This window comes from Urocitellus parryii, chromosome 5 (genome assembly GCF_045843805.1).
Source record: "Urocitellus parryii isolate mUroPar1 chromosome 5, mUroPar1.hap1, whole genome shotgun sequence".
Classification (NCBI taxonomy): domain Eukaryota; kingdom Metazoa; phylum Chordata; class Mammalia; order Rodentia; family Sciuridae; genus Urocitellus; species Urocitellus parryii.
This window is the reverse complement of record NC_135535.1, coordinates 186,367,331-186,384,407: the sequence shown is the minus strand read 5'-3', so window position 1 is coordinate 186,384,407 and position 17,077 is coordinate 186,367,331. Positions and strand designations below refer to the sequence as shown.

General features: G+C 54.2%; 1 protein-coding gene across 1 annotated transcript; it reads right to left on the bottom strand.

Annotated features, from left to right (window-relative positions):
• Nucleotides 1-646: 646 nt before the first annotated feature.
• On the bottom strand, nucleotides 647-15,097 carry Trim8 (tripartite motif containing 8). The gene is made up of 6 exons (XM_026401133.2): nucleotides 13,488-15,097; nucleotides 4,509-4,604; nucleotides 4,036-4,269; nucleotides 2,742-2,773; nucleotides 2,492-2,607; nucleotides 647-2,166 (listed from the first exon to the last, which is right to left on the bottom strand). Exons 1-6 carry the CDS (start codon nucleotides 14,055-14,057, stop codon nucleotides 1,559-1,561), a joined length of 1,656 nt encoding a protein of 551 aa, XP_026256918.2. The 5' UTR covers nucleotides 14,058-15,097; the 3' UTR covers nucleotides 647-1,558.
• Nucleotides 15,098-17,077: the final 1,980 nt, after the last annotated feature.

Sequence of the window (17,077 nt, the reverse complement as noted above, 5' to 3'; positions counted from 1 at the left end):
CAGGAAGGACCCTAGCCAGCCACTCTTGGCAGCACTTCTCAAACCCCAGGGTGCATCGTAATCACCAGAAGTCAGGAATGCAAACTCCTGGGCTCTCAATTTGGACTTCAAGGAAATCTGTCAATGGTTCCTTTCCCTATAGGGTCCCAGGCCCAGCTAGATCAGTTCCAAGGACAAGGTCTGTTCTGCCTCTAAGCTTACAGCCATGTACAGTGCCTGACACATATTATGTGCTCAATAAATATTTGTAGACCAAAAGAGGTAAACTTTTCAAGACTCTTAGGTATTTCTCCTTCATCTGTCCTTGTTAAAAGCACACTGGCAGAACCTCAAAGAGATGCCAGGACCCATGTAGCATGGGGCCGGGCCTGGGAGGCCTTTGGCAAATATTTGTCAAATGAACCCAAGGTCAAGAGTAGACGTGGTTAGTTAGTCAGCGCTTGAGAAACTGACATTCACAGGCCTGGAATCCTCTAGACCCAGGAGGAGAGAATCCAGGGAAGGAGGACAGGGATTTTTGCCCAGCCCCTCCTCACACCAATGCCTGATGATCCCAGGCCTAGAGGGTGATGGTGGGTAAGAGGCAAGGCAGGGAGCAGGACTGCGCCATCATGTTTATTAGAAGGTTGAATTTCGGTGTGTGCTCTAGACAGATTACAGAATAAATACCTGCGCCTTGAGAACAGGAAGTCCAAGATTCATACAAAGTGCTCACTACAGGAAGTTGCTGTGTCAAAATCCAGGCAAGGACCCATTGGGGCAGCCCCTCCTCCTCCACTGACCTCGACAAGAGCTGTGCTATTGTTTTTTATTTTATTATTTATTTCTCTTTTATTATTATTAATATTATTATTATTTGCTTTTGCTGTGGTCACTATCATTGGCAAAGTTCCTTTTCCCCTTTCCTGGACATGGGGCTCCTGTCTTTAAAAGATTCCACTCTGAGGCTGAAGGTGCCAAAAGCTGCTTGAGAAGTGGCCTTTGAACTCCGTCGGGAAGATGGTGAGGAGAAGGAAGCAGGAGAAATCATTCTTGGTTTAAAAAAATTTAAAAAACAAAACAAAAAGTCCCACAATCTATAGGTCATTCCTTACTCCATCAGTGATTGAATGGCCCCAAAGAAAATACAGAGGGAAGAGAAACAGGCCTGTGGGCAATGGGCCTTCTTCCCAGGAAGAGTGAGGAAAACTGGATCCCCCAAGGCTCTAGGGGAAACTGAGGGTCCTTCCAGCCTGGGGGTATGAAGGGGAGGAAGTGGAAGAAAAAAGAGACAGAGAACTCAGCGCCTTAAGAGACACTTTCTCAACTCCAGGGCCACCTGTGGCCCAACCAATGCCAGCTCCCACTGTTGCCTCCATCCAGGAGATTCATTAAAAAAAAAAAAAAAAAAAATCAAAAACAAAGCCCCAAACAAAATAAAATCCAAAAGGAAAGAAAAGACCTGGGGGAATGGAACAAGAAAGGGAGAGAAAGGTAGAGAAGGGCAGGTCTCTGGGTGCATAATTCCGGAGCCATCGGGGTTGGGGGGAAGGGTCCCCAGCGCCCAGCCTGCGTGGCGTTAGCTCGTCACGTAGTGTTTGGTGGACGGCTGCCCATACACCCTGTAGAAATCCTGGTGGCCTGGCTGCTGGGAGGCGTCGAGCCAGTCTCTGACCGCCAGGCCTGGAAGGGACTGGGGGACGGAGGGTGTGGGCGGAAGCGGGTGTGAGTACTCCTGTGAGGGCACTGTCCAGGGGAAGTGGCCGGAGCGGGGGTAGGGCTGGTGGCCGCCATGGTTGGCCACGGAAGAACAGTAACAATTGTCCACAGAACAGACGAGAATCTTGCGGCCGCCATACTGGGGGAGCATGGGCTGCTGGGCGGCGGAGCCATTGGGATACTGCGATGGGGGGAACACGGGACTCGAGTGCACTGGCTGGGCACCACCCGGCAGAGCCACCAAGTGCTGCGTAGAACTGCAGGGCCCTAGGGGCTGCCCAGACTGGCCCTCGCCGCTGGCTGTGCCTGCTGCCCCGTACTGGCCGCCCACAGGGCCGGATGGCGTCTCTAGGAAACTGGCCTCGGGGAAGGCCGCCGAGTGCTTGCGCTTTTCCGCCCCAGAGCTGCTCACGCCACAAGGATACAGAGGGACGCTCTGCAGGAAGGGCACCGGTGTGCTGAAAGGCCCTGTGGAGAGTTTGGGGCAAAAGTCGCCAAAGCTCCCAGCCCAAGCAACCCAGGTCTCCTTTCCCCTGGGGACCTTGTACATCTGTGGGATCAAACATGTAACATCTTCCTCCAAGCTGGCTTCTCCGTTAGGAGGTAGACTACTAGTATTCTCATTTTCCAGTTAAAGAAACTGAGGCTCAGGTCACTTGCCCAAGGTCCCACAGGTAGAAAAAGTGGCCAAGCCAGGATATGAAAAAAGGTCTATCTACCTAGACCACACTGGCTCTGGCATTTACCCCTGCCCAAAGGGCTCTCTCCCTTCAAAGGAGGACCTCACCCTCACCTTCTAGCATCTTCCGCAGCTGCTTCTCCTTCTTGGCCACCTCGTTCAGGAAGAGCTTGGAGTTCAGGTGGCCGATCTTAGGGGGAGAAAGACTGCTGCCCGTGCAGGTCTGGGTCCTGGGGGCAGTGGACGGGGCATCTGCTGTGAGGAGGTATCATCGCTGAGCCCGCCCTACCTCCCCCCTGTGGGCCTGGCCCTCCTTGTCCTCCCCCAGATGTGTTTCCTTTAGGGCCAGGGGCCATCCACTCACCTGTCCATTAGGATTTTCACAGACTTGGTGTTCTAGAGGGAGAGAATAGGGTCAGTCAGTGGAAAAGGCAAGGCAGAAACTGCCCCCCTCTCCCTTTCACCAGGCAGGGTGTAGCATGGGGAGTGTCACCATTTTTGGAGATAAAAAAGCTACATTTAGGCCAGGTATGGTGGCCCAGGCCTTATAATCCCGGCAGCTCGGGAGGCTGAGGAAGGAGGATCATGAGTTTAAAGTCAGCCTCATCAATTTAGTGGGGTGGAAGCAACTCAGTGAGATCTGTCTCTGATAAAATACAAAACAGAGCTGGGGATGTTTAGTGGTTGAGTGTCCCTGAGTTCAATCCCTGGTACCTTTCCACTCTCTTGCAAAAAAAAAAAAAAAAAAAAAAAAAAAACTACATTTATTGAGCACTTGCTATGTGATCTATGCCATTATAAGGGCTTTCTATACATCCATTATTTCATCTCTACAAGGTGGCCTCCATAAGCCTTTGACCTTTTATCTAAAGTTTCTGGGGCCAGATGTTGAATTTGGAGTATTTGGGATTTTAGAAGGAAAATGGTGCCCGAATCATATATTACATATTACCCCAACAGGACACCACAATCCAATCCACTGACACTTCTGCAGCAAAATGGTTGTTTTTTAAAATACTTTTATTAGTTATTGATGGATCTTTATTTATTTATTTGTTTATATGTGGTGCTGAGGATCAAACCCAGTGCCTCATACATGCCAGGCAAGTGCTCTACCGCTGAGCTCCAGCTCCAGTCCTAAACAGTTGAATTTTCATACCAAATGATATACAGAAAGGCCACAAACTGCCCAACAGTAGTTCTAGTCTATTTTTTGGGGGGGCTGAGGGTGGTACTAGGGATTGAACTCAGGGGCACTTGGCCACTGCACCGCATCCCAGCCCTATTTTGTATTTTACGTAGGGGCTAGGTCTCCCTGAGCTGCTAAGCACCTCACCATTGCTGAGGCTGGCTTTGAACTCATGATCTTCCTGCCTCAGCCTCCGGAGCCGATGGGATTATAGACATGCACTACGACGCCTGGATTGAGGACTTGTATTTTTAGCTTCATTTCATAGGTGAGGGAATAAGGTGCAAACACTCCCTGTACCTTGTTCCCTCATTTATGACCTTTGTTGAACCCAGTGTCACAAAGCTGGAAGAACAAACAGGCAGCCTGACTCCAGAGGCAGGGGTATGTGAAAATACTTGGAGGATAGGTTGGGGGAGCAGAAATTTGCAAACCCGTTTGTGAGGAGACCTGGCTTCCAGCAGCCCACCTTCATGAAGCTGACATCCTCTGTCTTATCGAAGAGCAGCTGCAGGGAGCCCAGCAGCTTCTTGGCCTCCTGCATGCGCTCCCCGAGGTGCAGCGCCTGCGCCGCGTTCTCGCTGCAGAACTTGGCCTGGGCCTTGTCCAGCACCTCTACTGTTTGCCGCAGGTCCTCATCCAGCAGCTGGTGCAGCTTCTCATACTGCAGCCGCACCTCCTCCTTCAGCTGGCTCACTTTCTCCTGTGGGGTGGGAACAAGAGTAGGGAGCCAGGTGAGTACTGGGACAGCAAGACCCTTGGATCCCAATGGTAAGGTCCAACCTGCCAACTCCCCACTGGCATCACTGAGCTTTGTACCAGCCACCCACGAAACAGTAGGTCTCAGGCACAGAGTCACCCAACATGCCCTACATAAGGAACTTGCCCCAGATCCTGAGTATGTGCTACCCCCAGCCACCATCCCAGCTCCAGCTTTGCTACCTCCACCAGGCGCTTGTCTGACTCAAGCTTGTACAGCTGGTCCTCAATGTCTTGCTCTCGCTCCTCCAGCCGGTCTTGCTGCTTCATCAGCATCTTCTGCAGGGATATTTGGGGTAGAGACATCAGAGGGGCTGTCACTCCAACCGTTACCAAGGGTGGCTAAGCACTATCCTTCTCTCTGTACAATGGACTCAGAAAGGCCTAAAACCTCTGGCAGCCAGCCCTTCCCAGTGCTCACAAAGCCCTGTGGGGCCCAGCCCATGACCAGCAAGGGGAAACCTGCAATAGCAACACATAGTTAAACCCTGAGCTTTCTGAAGGCAGGCTGCGGACAGCACTTTTACTTATCTAATCATACCAACCATGCTAGGAGGTAAGTGCTATTATGACCCTCATTTCACAGAAGAGGAAATCAAGGCCCAAAGAAGTTAAGTATTTGTCCAAAATCATACAGCCAATAAGTGGCACAGCCTAGGTGCTCTGGCAGCAGGGTCTGTTCTTATTCTAGCCAAGCCACCTCTCTCTGGGGAGCACCATCTTACAGGTGAGTATCCTGAGATGCAGGGGATCAAATAGCCTTTCTGAGGTCATGCAGGACTCCTCTGGTCAGTCCAAAGACCTCACCTTACACAGGCCCTAGAGGTCATGGCGCCAGCCTCCCTCCCTTGCTCTGGAGCCTGAGAACGAGACCTCTGGAGTCCCTGCCAGTTCCCTCAGCCCCAGTGGGATCCAGACAGAAAGGAGACCACGGCTCCTAAGACTGAAGCTCTTAATTTCTGATGTTCACAATCCTCCCCTTCCTGTCCCACCACATGCCTTTTCAAACCCTTGCTCAAGAACCCTCAAGGACCTCTCCTTTCAAATACTTTGGCAAGCTAATGAAGACTCTTTCAGCCAGGTGAGCTGACATCCTGTCCCGAACACTCTTACACTTTAGCTCCCTGAATTCTGTTTATTTTTTTTTTATTTTTTATTTTTTAAGAGAGAGTGAGAGAGAGAGAGAGAGAGAGAGAAAGAGAGAGAATTTTTTTTTAATATTTATTTTTTAGTTCTCGGCGGACACAACATCTTTGTTGGTATGTGGTGCTGAGGATCGAACCCGGGCCGCATGCATGCCAGGCAAGCGCGCTACCGCTGAGCCACATCTCCAGCCCCCCTGAATTCTGTTTATATTTTTCTGTACCCACAGCATCTCCTCTCTCCTTCAAGGACCAATTCTGGGAATCTTTCTGTGCTCGCTGCTCTGACTTTTTGTAGGTCCTTCCCTGTCCTGGTCATGTAGTAGGGCTGTCACCCGCTCCCCTTCCCCTGCCTCTATAACTGTACTGTATAGCAAAGTTGCCACTAGTTACATGTGGCTACTTTACAAGACTCACAGCCTCTTAAGAACAGGGCATCACTGCTCTTTCTTACCTGCCTTCATAGCCAGGCCTCAGAAAGGCCTGAATACCACTCTGTAAATGCAGGACATATTTACTGAATAAACCCAGGGGTTTTGCACACAAAGTAAGATTTGCCATGCAGCTCTGAGCAATTGCCCTCACTCACAGTGATGACCACTCAACAAGAAGCAACTCTCTTTTTTCCTCTGTGGGGGCCTCAGAGTAACCCTTGAGTTTTACCCCATGACTCCTGCACTCTCCATCGCATCCAGTTGGCTTCACAGACAAGCTACCAGGGGCTAGGGTTGTGGCTCAGTGGTAGAGTGCTTGCCTAGCATATGTGAGGCACTGGGTTCGATCCTCAGCACCACATATAAATAAATGAATAAAAGGTCCATTAACATCTAAAAAAAAAAAAAATATATATATATATATATATATATATATATATATATATAAAAAGACAAGCTGCCAACAAACCCTTCCTCATGCCCCCAACCCCTTTTCCATGTGGAAAAACCAAGGTCATGGAGACACTTCAGTCACACCCCACTTTGTATAGATAGCTACCCTAGAAACAAGCACAGGGATGTGGGGTACAGGAGGTGTCGAGGCTCTTGTTCTCAGCTGGGGAAGCCTATGGCTCTCCCCTAACTGGCTCTGCCTTTCAATGGCAATAGCACAGAACCTCTAAGAATATGACTCAGGAGCCCTTCCTTTTTGGCAAGTCCCTCACCCAGGCTCAACACACAGGGATCTGCTGTCAGCCTAGGGGACAGACTGATAATAAAAACAGCTTGGGTGAGGGCAGGGACAGAGAGGCACACATGCACTCATGCACATACCAGCATACATCGCCACCTGGGAGCCCTTCATGCTTACACCTTCACCCAATCTACTGCACAGCAAAGGCTGGGCCTCCTGGAGTCCCCAAACAATGGAGAGGGCCTGTCATAAAGACAAAGCAGCCAGGGTGCTCCTTCAGAAACATTAGGCCTACTTGCCTACACTGTAACAACGGGCCTCACACTCTTGTCTGCTGGCTGCCCTATACCCATGGTCCCCCAGGTGCACCTCAGAGTTTAGGCCACTCTTACTGTCTCAGTACCCAGGATATGTGACAATCCAGATCCCTACTTACTCCACACACCTTGTATCGTGGTCTCCCTACTCAACTACTTCTTAATGATCAAACCTATAAGTAACAGATTAGGGGGTTCAGGTGAGGGGTAAGAAAGAGGCAGCTCTAGGTTCCCAGCCCAATTTCCCTGGGAGGATAGAAATGGGGCTGCTCCACTCCCACCCTACAGGTAAGTGGGAGCCCTTTCCCCATCCCCCTCCAGGAGTTCCTTCCCAGAGAGGGAAGGAGCTGCCTCCTGTCCACTAGGGGATGGGGGTAAAACTTAGCCCCTTCCTTCTTCCTCTATAATTCCAGAGTCTCCCTGGCAGCACTTCTACCCTGGATCCTATGGAATATCTCTGCTTAGTGTCAGGGTCTCAGGACCCTCTGAAGGGGGAAGAGAAGGGAAGTCCAGCCCAGGCCTAGCAAAGGCAGTGGCAATGCCCCCTAGCTGGTGGATGGGTCTCATTTCCCCTGAACCACATCAGAGGCCACTGGGCTTGTGTCTCTACTGAGTGCAAGAAGGAGAAGGACACTGGTGCCAGAGACAGTAGTCAGCCAGGGAGTGCTGAAAGCCGCCTACTCCCTTCCCCTCCTGCTTTGGGGCCTACCTTCTCTCAGGGCCAGGTGATCTTAATCCTGCTAGGGATACCTGGGAGGACGGAGGTACTGCTGCCTCTAGCACAGGAGGAAGGAGGAATACCCACCTGTGCCCCATTTTCACCCTCTATTCTAGTTCTACCAAATGATAGAATCAGGTTGGCCAGATGCTGGAGAACAAGCTGGCCTTGGTGGTGCAGACCTATAATCCCAGGTGGTTGAGGCAGGTGGCGAACAGAGAGGCAGCCTGGGAAGCAAGACCTGTACTTCTCCCCACCTCCAGCAGCCTTCTTTTCATTCCAACCTTACCAGCATCTTCAGGGAATCCCATATCCCAGTTTCCCACCTGAAAAGCCCCACAGCTGAGGTGCAGAGCAAGGCCTCCCAATGCAGAGGCGAGGGTAGAGGTGAAGCACTTTACAAAATGCTCCCACCCCACAGGGGCCTGCCTGGACTGAGGCACACTTCAGGTTTGTGGGAGTGGGCTGGGCATGGTGGTGCACACCTATAATTCCTGTGACTCAGGAGGCTGAGGCAGGAGTACTGCAAGTTCAAGGCCAGCCTCGGCAACTTAGAGAAATCCTCAGCAATTCAGCAAAACCCTGTCTTAAAACAAAAAGTATGTGGGAGTGGGAACCATGATCTAGTCTAGTAGAACTCAAGGGACCAGGCCTCTAAAGGAGGAATATGTGTGATGCAATCCCACTCAGCAGCCCCTGGCCCAGGTGGGACCTGCTCATCCCTGTCCCTGAACTTTAGGGCCTCAGGCCTTCTGGGGTTGGTGCCTAGGCCTGTGAGAACAGAAGAATGAAGACTTGGGATGCTCTAGTACTATCCCTTCATGGCACCTGGATACCCTGTTCCTCAGGTAAGTTCCCAAAGGACTGATCTTTGAGCTGCTGCCTCAGATTCCCTTCCCAGCTTAGAGAGGGTGAATCCTGAGCCCCTACATCTCAACAGCTGGGAAAGCCTCAGGCCAGAGGAGCCATGCCCTGCTGGCATTTTTGCTGTCAGACTAGACTGGGCAGATAGGCAAGGCATGGGGACTATGGGCTGTATAAAAGTTAATAAATAATAATAATAAAACCTCAGGTCAACCTTGAAGAGAAGCAAGGTCAAGAGGAAATGCCCCCAGGCTGGGGCAGAGGCAGGCCCTAGGTTTGCAGAGAAGGGGAGCTGGCTCCAGCAGACCCTGTGGTGGGGGTAGAGCAGATGAGAAGGGGAAAGAAGGGGGCTGGACTGCTGAGCACTTCTTCCAGCTCAGGTTCTACCCACTGCTCAGAGCTGTCCCATCTTAACTTCCTCCCCAGTTGCCAAGCCCTGCTCCTCTACCACCTCTGTTCCCCCAGAGTGCAGGAGCCTCCTCACTCCCTGGAGCACTCTCTCCTCTCTAAAAAGCTTCTGCCGGCCTGGCCCTAGCCCCTGCTTGCACAGCCTCAGCCCCTGCCTCGAGCTACCATGTGATCTCCCAGACTGGGGAAAACTACAGACCCACAGAGAGAAGAGGTGACAGGGCAGAAGCCAGGGCAAGGAGAAGGCACCTCAGAGGCAAGCCTCATAGACCCCAGAAGGCTTCCCAGCTGCGGAGTGGAATTAGCTTTTGCCATGCAGGGAGCAGAGCTCTGGGGCAGCAGAACAAAGAGGCGAGAGAGAAAGCCCCCCTTTGTCTGGGTCTGAATGCCAGGCCAGCCTGGGAGGAAGGCTTTCCCAGAGCCAGGGATGAGGCCAGCCAGGCTAGACTACTCAGCCCAGGGCAGGGGCCCAGCTCCCCCAGGACAGCACTGCAGGATCCATTCACCTACCAACACCTGCCAGATGCAACAGCTCACCCTCATCCCAACCAGGCAAGAAAGTCTCAAGCTCCTGACAGACTCACAGCCATCAGATCACCTGAGCAAGCACTCACACCAGCAGTCATGCTGACAACAGGGAAACACACACTCAACTTCAGCTCAAAGATGTACAGCCAGCATGGTGCATGCATGTGTGTATGCACGCGCACACACACACACAACCTTCCTGACCTCACCACCACACATGAAACTACTGCAAAATTAAGTCAACCACATTGTCCCTTCTCATAGATACCCATGGGACAGAAAAAAAAATTAGTTACACGTAAAATATACAGAAGTGCTGTGCAGGCTACACACACACACACACACACACACACACACACACACCTGCAGATGTGGAAGCACAACCTCCCAGAGCTGCAGGAGGCAGAGTAATCAATAGGGCGTACATGACAGGCGCCCCGCTGTGTCAGCAGGATCCTAGGGTAGAGGTGGGGGGCTGGGCCTCTGCCTAAGGCTCCTCTTAGAACAAGAGAGGAAGGCCAAGCCAGTCCCCTGCTTCCACAAAGACTCTGGATGGTCAAGGAAAGGGCACAACATGACCCTCACATTACATTCAGGTTCAGACACAGACACACCCTGTCTCTCCACCCCACCTAAGATCTCAGAAGTCTGTATGCTGTGGGCAGAGGGAGCAGTGAGTTGGCACTGCCAGAGTCAGGCTGCAGGCCCAGCCCCAGCCCCAGCAACTCTCACTCCCACAGCCTACCCAGAGATGGGCACACAGAGGCAGAGACCCAGGACTCCTTCCAGAGTACCCAGTCCAGAACAGGCATTGTGAACAGGGTGCTCTCACCCTAATGAGTTGCAAACCCCAAACTGGCCCAAGTGGTGAGATCCCCTCCCCAGAGAACACCTCTTCTCAACTCTGCACCTGGAAGAATGCAAGGAACAGGGTCCTGGCAACATTTCTAGCCTTGATCTGGGGTCCTAGGGATGACACAGAAGCACACTATGAATGCATATGCTCAAGCAGGCAAAGATGAAAATGTATGTACACACATGCCTCTGCAGAGCGCTCCCGCCAACTAGGCCTTCTTTGGGGTCCCTTACATGTTAAGGGAGGTCATAGGGGTGTTTTCAACACCCACCAGTCCCTGGTTACTCAGATGAATCCCTGAACCTGGGGGCCAAAATGGATTGTCCACTCAGAGTGGCCAGGCCTGAGTCCACCTAAATGTATCAATCTTGGGGTCTTAGCTTCCCTCCCCCAGTCTATGGAAAACATTGAGGGTTTAGGTAAGTCCTGGAGAATAGTTCTGAGGCCCAGTCAGTGGGAATCCAGGCTTCAGGGCAATGAGGCAGGGAACACTGGCTTTTTTTTTTCCCCAAGGGCAGAGTGGGGCAATGACCTGACTTGAAAAGGTTGACTGAGTCCCCCTCAAGTTTTCCAGGCCCTGGAGGCCATGCTTGCCTTTCTGCTGCTCCACCCAACCCCCATCACTGGCCCAAGTGTACAAGTGGGTGCATGAGTATGTGAGGTGAGACAACCAGGGTTTCCTATTTCTAGTCAATTGATCTGCCATGTTAGCAGGACCCCCCACCCACAGGGTAGGAGAGGAAGGACAAGGGACCAAGGCAAAGGACTCTCTCCCTGACTTTGGGTGGGGTGGGAGACAGATGACTGACAGGGACAAGGTTCTTCTATTCAGCTTCCTCGTGGTTCACCACCCAACCAGGGCGGGGCTCCTATTCCTCCACTTTCAGTAAGTCAAACTCACACTTGAGTGACACTGAACTATTGAAGGATCTCTAACCCTAGTGCCCTGGGGCACTGGAGAGAATGGAGTGGAGGGGGAGCCTGGAGGAGGATGAGACTCAGACTGCTGGGCACAGATGCTGATGGAACAAAATTACACATCTGGACCTGATGCAACCCACTACTTCTGAGCCTGCCCACACCATGCACAAACACACACGCGCACACACACACTCACAGAGCTGCTGACAAAGTTCAGTGTCTGCTTCCATCTATCAAGTCTTCCAGATCAGTGGTCTGTTGGTGGAAACCCCAGGGTACACACTGCAAGCAAGTGCCACCCTTGTCCCCCCAAAGCTACAGGCAAGAGACAGATCCATTTAAAGGCAAATTTAGGCAGACTAAGGATATTTGCTCATCACCAAGTCAAGTATAATGAAGTTTTCTCCCCACCCTAACTAAAAGTCTCCCTGGCACTCTATAGCCCACTATAGCAGTCTCACAGGTGCAGGCACACATACACTCAATACCCTGGGTGCTGCCCCTCCCTGTTCCTTTCAACCACCTCTCCTTCTTTCCCCTCCTTACTTTCCGCTGCCAATCCCAGGACAAGTACTGGCCAGCCCTCCTTTCTCTAGCCTCTGCACTTTCCCAGCCCCCTCTCCTCAGCCCTGCTATCTTTATTAATAGCAGCAGCTTCCCAATACTGGCGAAAAGTGTGGGTTGTGACTGCACAACCCACACTGCACAAGTTGTAAGTCCGGGTGGAGGACAACCAGGTTCCCAGCTTCTCCACTTCCCCCAGGCCTCGGTCTTTTCCAACCATGGGGGGTGGAGGAGAGGGAGTGGCTCCTTTCTCCATCCCCCACACTTCCTTTAAGAAACCAGAAGCCTGTCCTGGCACAAAACCCCAGGGCTATAGCCCATCGGATTGCAAACTAATTATACAGCAAATTTGTTATTCCGCCCTTTGCCTGCGGTGGCCCTCCTGCCTTTTGTTGGTTGTATAACTATGTTTTTTGATTGTTAAATAGTGACTCATTGTGAGTAGTACCCCCCCCACAGGAAACAGCCCCCATCTACAACCTTGACCTGCTTGAGCTTCCTCATACCAAGCTCCCCACTCGCCTCCACTAGCCTCCAGGGGCCCCCACCCATAAACACTCCCAGTTCTATTGGAGCCTAGTCCTATCAAAGTGATATCACACCCAGGCCCCAAGCTGGAGCTTCAGTGATGGCCCAGTCAGTCTTAGGACAACCCCTTCCTTCTGGTGTGACTCAACCCTTGAGAGCCAGGGGACTGGGGAGGGACCTAGGAGGAGTCCCCTTCAGCGAAGGGGACGGAAGTATTGCCTCAGACCAGCTTCCAAACCCTGCCAGAGGCCTGGGAGGGAAGGCAATTTTGACATTGGCCGCTGCTGCAGGGTGTATACAATGGGAGGGGGGTGCGGTTCCATAATCACCAAGCCGGCAGCCCAGGGGAGCCAGCTGCCTGAAACCAGATTTCAAGGCGGCTCAACCTTAAACCCACAGGATTCTTTTTCCGTCTCTCCCCCCCAGCCCCCCCACATGTGGGAGGGCTGTGCAAGTGGGCTGGGCTGGGAGGAAAGGGCTCAGAGTGATGAAGACACATACTTTAAGGTTTGTTCATGCAGGCGCGGACAACACAGAGCAGCTTCTCGCACACAGGAGGAAGCTACTGGGACTAACACGCATAACAGAGGCACTGTAGGGTGCCTCCTCTGGCTGTCCAGGCCTTGATCAGATAGATACCTGGAGTTCTGCTCCCCCTCCGGAAGCTCCCCCCACTCCCCAATGTGTTTCCAATAGAGCTTAAAACTAACATGGCTGCTTTTGTTTACTTCCTCATTGGTATGCCAGCATCATGGATCATGTCAGCCACAGCAGCGGCACCAGGACGCTCATTACATAAACAGCAGCTGGAGAAGCAGGACCGGGGTCACTGCCTTGGTGACTTCCCGTAGGGCTTACTGAAACAACGCTGGGGGAGGAGCTGCGCAAAACAGAAAAGCGACACCCAAACTCTACCTTTTACAGCACCCACCCCCCAATTCCGTAAAGGAATTGCAAGATGGACCCTAGGAGCATCGGCTCGGGGAATGTACCCAGCAGGGATCTGGAACCTTTCTTGAAGGCCCTTACCCCCAAACTTTCAGAGAAGAGTTTGGTAGGGGGCCTAGCCTGCTGTCACAAGAGTCAGCCTGTCAGGATGGGTGGTTCCCAGGCGAGAGGGTGTGTGTGTGTGCGCGTGTGTGTAAGAGTGTGTGTGTGTTCGCGCGCGCGCGCGCGCAGGGTACTTGCCCGGATCTCATTCCTCCGGATCTCCACGTCGCACACCGAGTGTCCCTGATGCGCGCCGCTGTAGTAGCAGCAGTACTGGCACACAGCCACCTGCTCGGCCTCGCAGTGGTAGAGGCGGTAGGCGTTGTGCTGCGGGCAGCTCCAGGCCCGCACGTCGTCCGCCTCCACCAGGAGGTGCCCGCGGGCGGTGGAGGGCTGCTGCAGGTGCGTCTGCACGTGGGACTGGCAGCAGGGCGCCTCGCAGCGCAGGCAGACCTTCTGCGCGGGCAGCGGGGGGCCACGGCGGCAGAACACGCAGTGCAGCGCCGCCGGCGGCTTTTCCACGTGCAGGGCGTTGAACTTCTCCACGATGTTGGTGAGCTTCAGGTTCTTCTCCAGGCCTGGCTTCTGGTTGTAGGCCTGGTTGCACTCTGGGCAGCGTACCAGGCCACTGTCCTTGGCCCATGCCTCGCCAATGCAGCCCCGACAGAAGTTGTGTTTGCACGGGAGCTGTACCGGCTCCACGAAGACGTGCAGGCAGATGGGGCAGATGAGCTCCTCCTCGAAGCAGTTCTTCCAATTCTCCGCCATGGCGGCTCCGAGCAGGGGGTCCGGGCAGGTCTCTCCAACTAACCAGCCCTGGGGGTCCGTCCCGTGCAGCTGTGGGCCTACCGAGCCCCGAGCTCTGGCCCCGGTCGGCCCCAACAGTCGCTCAGTCACCAGCGCCTTCCGCGTGCCCGCCCCCCAGAGGAGGGAGCCTTGGTCCCCACGCCGCGCGCGCCGCCGGCTGCGTCTCCTCCTCCCGAGCGCCTAGCTGGAGGCGGCGGACTGCGCCAGGGCCGTGGCTCGGGCACCAGCCCTGGAGGGGAACGTCGGGGTCCAAATTCCATATAAGAGGCCGCCTCCCCGTCGGCGCGGCTAAGGCAGCGGCGGCCCGAGGCCTGCGCGCCCCGCAACTGACATCTGGGCGCGCCCCAAAGGCGGACGGAGCCCGGGAGCAGCACACTTCCTCTAGCGACGGCTGCGGCGATAGTGGCTCCCGCCCGGCTCGTCGGCGCCGCGCCTCCCTCGCCTGGCCGGGGGCCGAGGTCCGAGGGGCCGGGGAAGCGAGTGCGGCGGTGCCAAGGGTTGCTAGAACCGGACCCGGCGAGCGAGGCAAGCCGGCTGTTCCCGGACCGCGGTGCGGGCGTCCCCCGGCGGGCCGGCAGTGTGCGGGCGCGGGCTGCGGGGCGCAGGCGGGCCGACTCCGGGGCGCTGCGTGCGCGCTGGGGCAGTCATTCAGATGAAATTCCAGTCCCCGGCCAGAGACACCAGTCCGCCTCTGCCTTCCTCCTCCTTCACAAATAGAAACGGAAGGGGGAGGGAGAGAAGTGGAAAAAAAAGGCAACCAGAAAGGGAGGGAGGGAGAAGCCCCGGAGGTGCTCCGGCCTGACCCCCTTGTCGCTACTTCTGCGCTCCCCCGAGGCCCCGCGCTGGGTGCCCCCACCGCGAAGAGACCCCGCTCTCCGTCGCCGCGCTGGGCGGGCGCCTCGGCTCTGCCGAGGAAAACAAGGATTGATCAAACTAGAAAGGAATTTTTCTCAACTGCTAATGAACAGGAGGCTCGGCTCCCGGCCCTCCCCTCCCCCCGCCCGGCCCTCCCCCTTCGTCCCCCCCAGCCCCCTCCCCCCCACTTTCTTTTCTTCTCGGCCTCTGCTCCGGCCTGGAAGGCTCCGGGCTGCGGTCGGAGCCAGCCTGCGGCGGCGGGGCCGGGCCAAGCCAGCCGAGCCGGGCTGCTTCCTCAGCGCCCTGCCATCTTGGGCTCCTGGCGACTGCAGCGGCCGGGGGTCCAGGCGCGCGCGCTCGAGGGTCCTACGCCTTCTCTTTCTCTCTCTTTTTTTTTTTCTTTTTTGGTTGTCCCCCACCAAGGGGAGGGCTGGCGGCCTCTAGCAAATTAGGAGAGCGAGAGGGGAGAAAATGCCAATTCCTGATTTCTCTCCACCTCTGCTCCACCCACCCTGGTCCTTTCCAAAAAATAAAAAAAGATTAAAATTGGAAGAAGTCGGCAGAAAGGCGAGCGCCCGCGGCCCCCCGCTGCTGCCCAGGCGACGCGTCCGGGGCGGGCCTGCGCCGGTCGCTCTGTCTGTGGGTCGGTTTGTCCTCCGCGGCTTCTCAAGTGAGGGGAGGGCACTACCGGCAGGGTCTTCACAGAGGCTGTCGCTTCAGAGCTTTATCCTCAGATCAAAAAAAAAAGAAAAGAAAAAAAAAAAGAGGAAGAAACCACCCCCCAACTCCAACACTCATCACAGCCACCTTCAGCCATCTTGCGCGTATTATTATTATTTGAGGAATAATCTGTTTAATAAAAATAGCTGCGTTTCTAGCCCCCTTCCCCGTTTCCTGGGGTCCCCGCCCCCTTTTAATAATAGTCTCGATAATAAAAATGATCGGCGGGCCGGGCAGTCAGCGACTGCCTTTTCCTGCCTCGGCTCGCTCGGGCTCCGGCTCTCCTCCCTCAAGGGGCGGCGGGGGGTGGGGGGCCTAGCTCGCTGCCGGGGCCGGGGGAGGGGTGGGTACGTCCTTACGGCCAGCCAGTTAGCCCTGCCGCCTGCTCAGCGAGGGAAGGGCGCCTTCGCCTCAGCCTCACTACCACGGGAAGGGCCTGAGGGACCGGCTGCCAGGGCACACTGGAGTCCCCGGTTCCCCAGTCACCGCCCGGCCTTGGAGCCACAGTCGCCAAGTATACAATGGGTTGGGAGGCCCTCAGGGTGGGGATGCTGGAGAGCAGGGGTCTGCGGTGAGTGGACTGGAGCGGACAGAGATAGGGGGTGGTGTTCCTACATCAAGGCCGGTCCCGCTACTCGAGAAGGGGGCGGGGAGACGGGGAGGGGGAGGTGAAGAGAAAGCGGCAGGCGGCGCCTTTAATCAGCTCCCGCTGGTTCAGCCCACCCGGCAGTAGTGAAATAGATGGGCGGGGGAGGGGCGGGGCGAACTTTTCCGGAAGTGCTATTACAGCTGCAGAGGCTCCTGGTTCCTCCCCTTTTCCCTGTCTGGAACTGGGGCTGTTCCAGAGTCTGCTTATGCTATTGGTCCCCAAGATGGGGCTCCGCCTCTTTAAGGCGGGGCAACCCCGAGAGTCTGACGTGACTGGCTCACTAACTTCGGTATGTTAAACATTGGGTTGGGAGAGGGTTTCTGTGTATCTTACACGGGCGATAATGCCAGTTCGTAGCGGGACCACTTCTTTCTGGGCCTCTTCACCGGTATCTCTTTTTTACTTGAGGGAAAGGAGGGTTTGTTAATGAGTTTGCTCATCTGTCCTGTGGAACTGAACGGAGAATTGCAAAGGTTCACTGTGGGGCAATTTCCTGATGTCTTTAATACTTGTCTTCACATCCCTTAAAGAATTAAAGTAATTTGCCTTAATTGGTCAGTCCACAAATACATAGTATAACAAAAGACTTCTTGTGTCTGTCATTTTTCTAGGCTCTGGGGATTGATTCTCTGGCAAATGCATGAAAAAAATTTTTTTAATTTAAATATATGTAGGATACTTTCTGTGATAAGAGAGTAAGAGGCACATACAAAGGCTCTACAAAAGTGACATCTGAGCTGAAACCTGAATGCTCAGG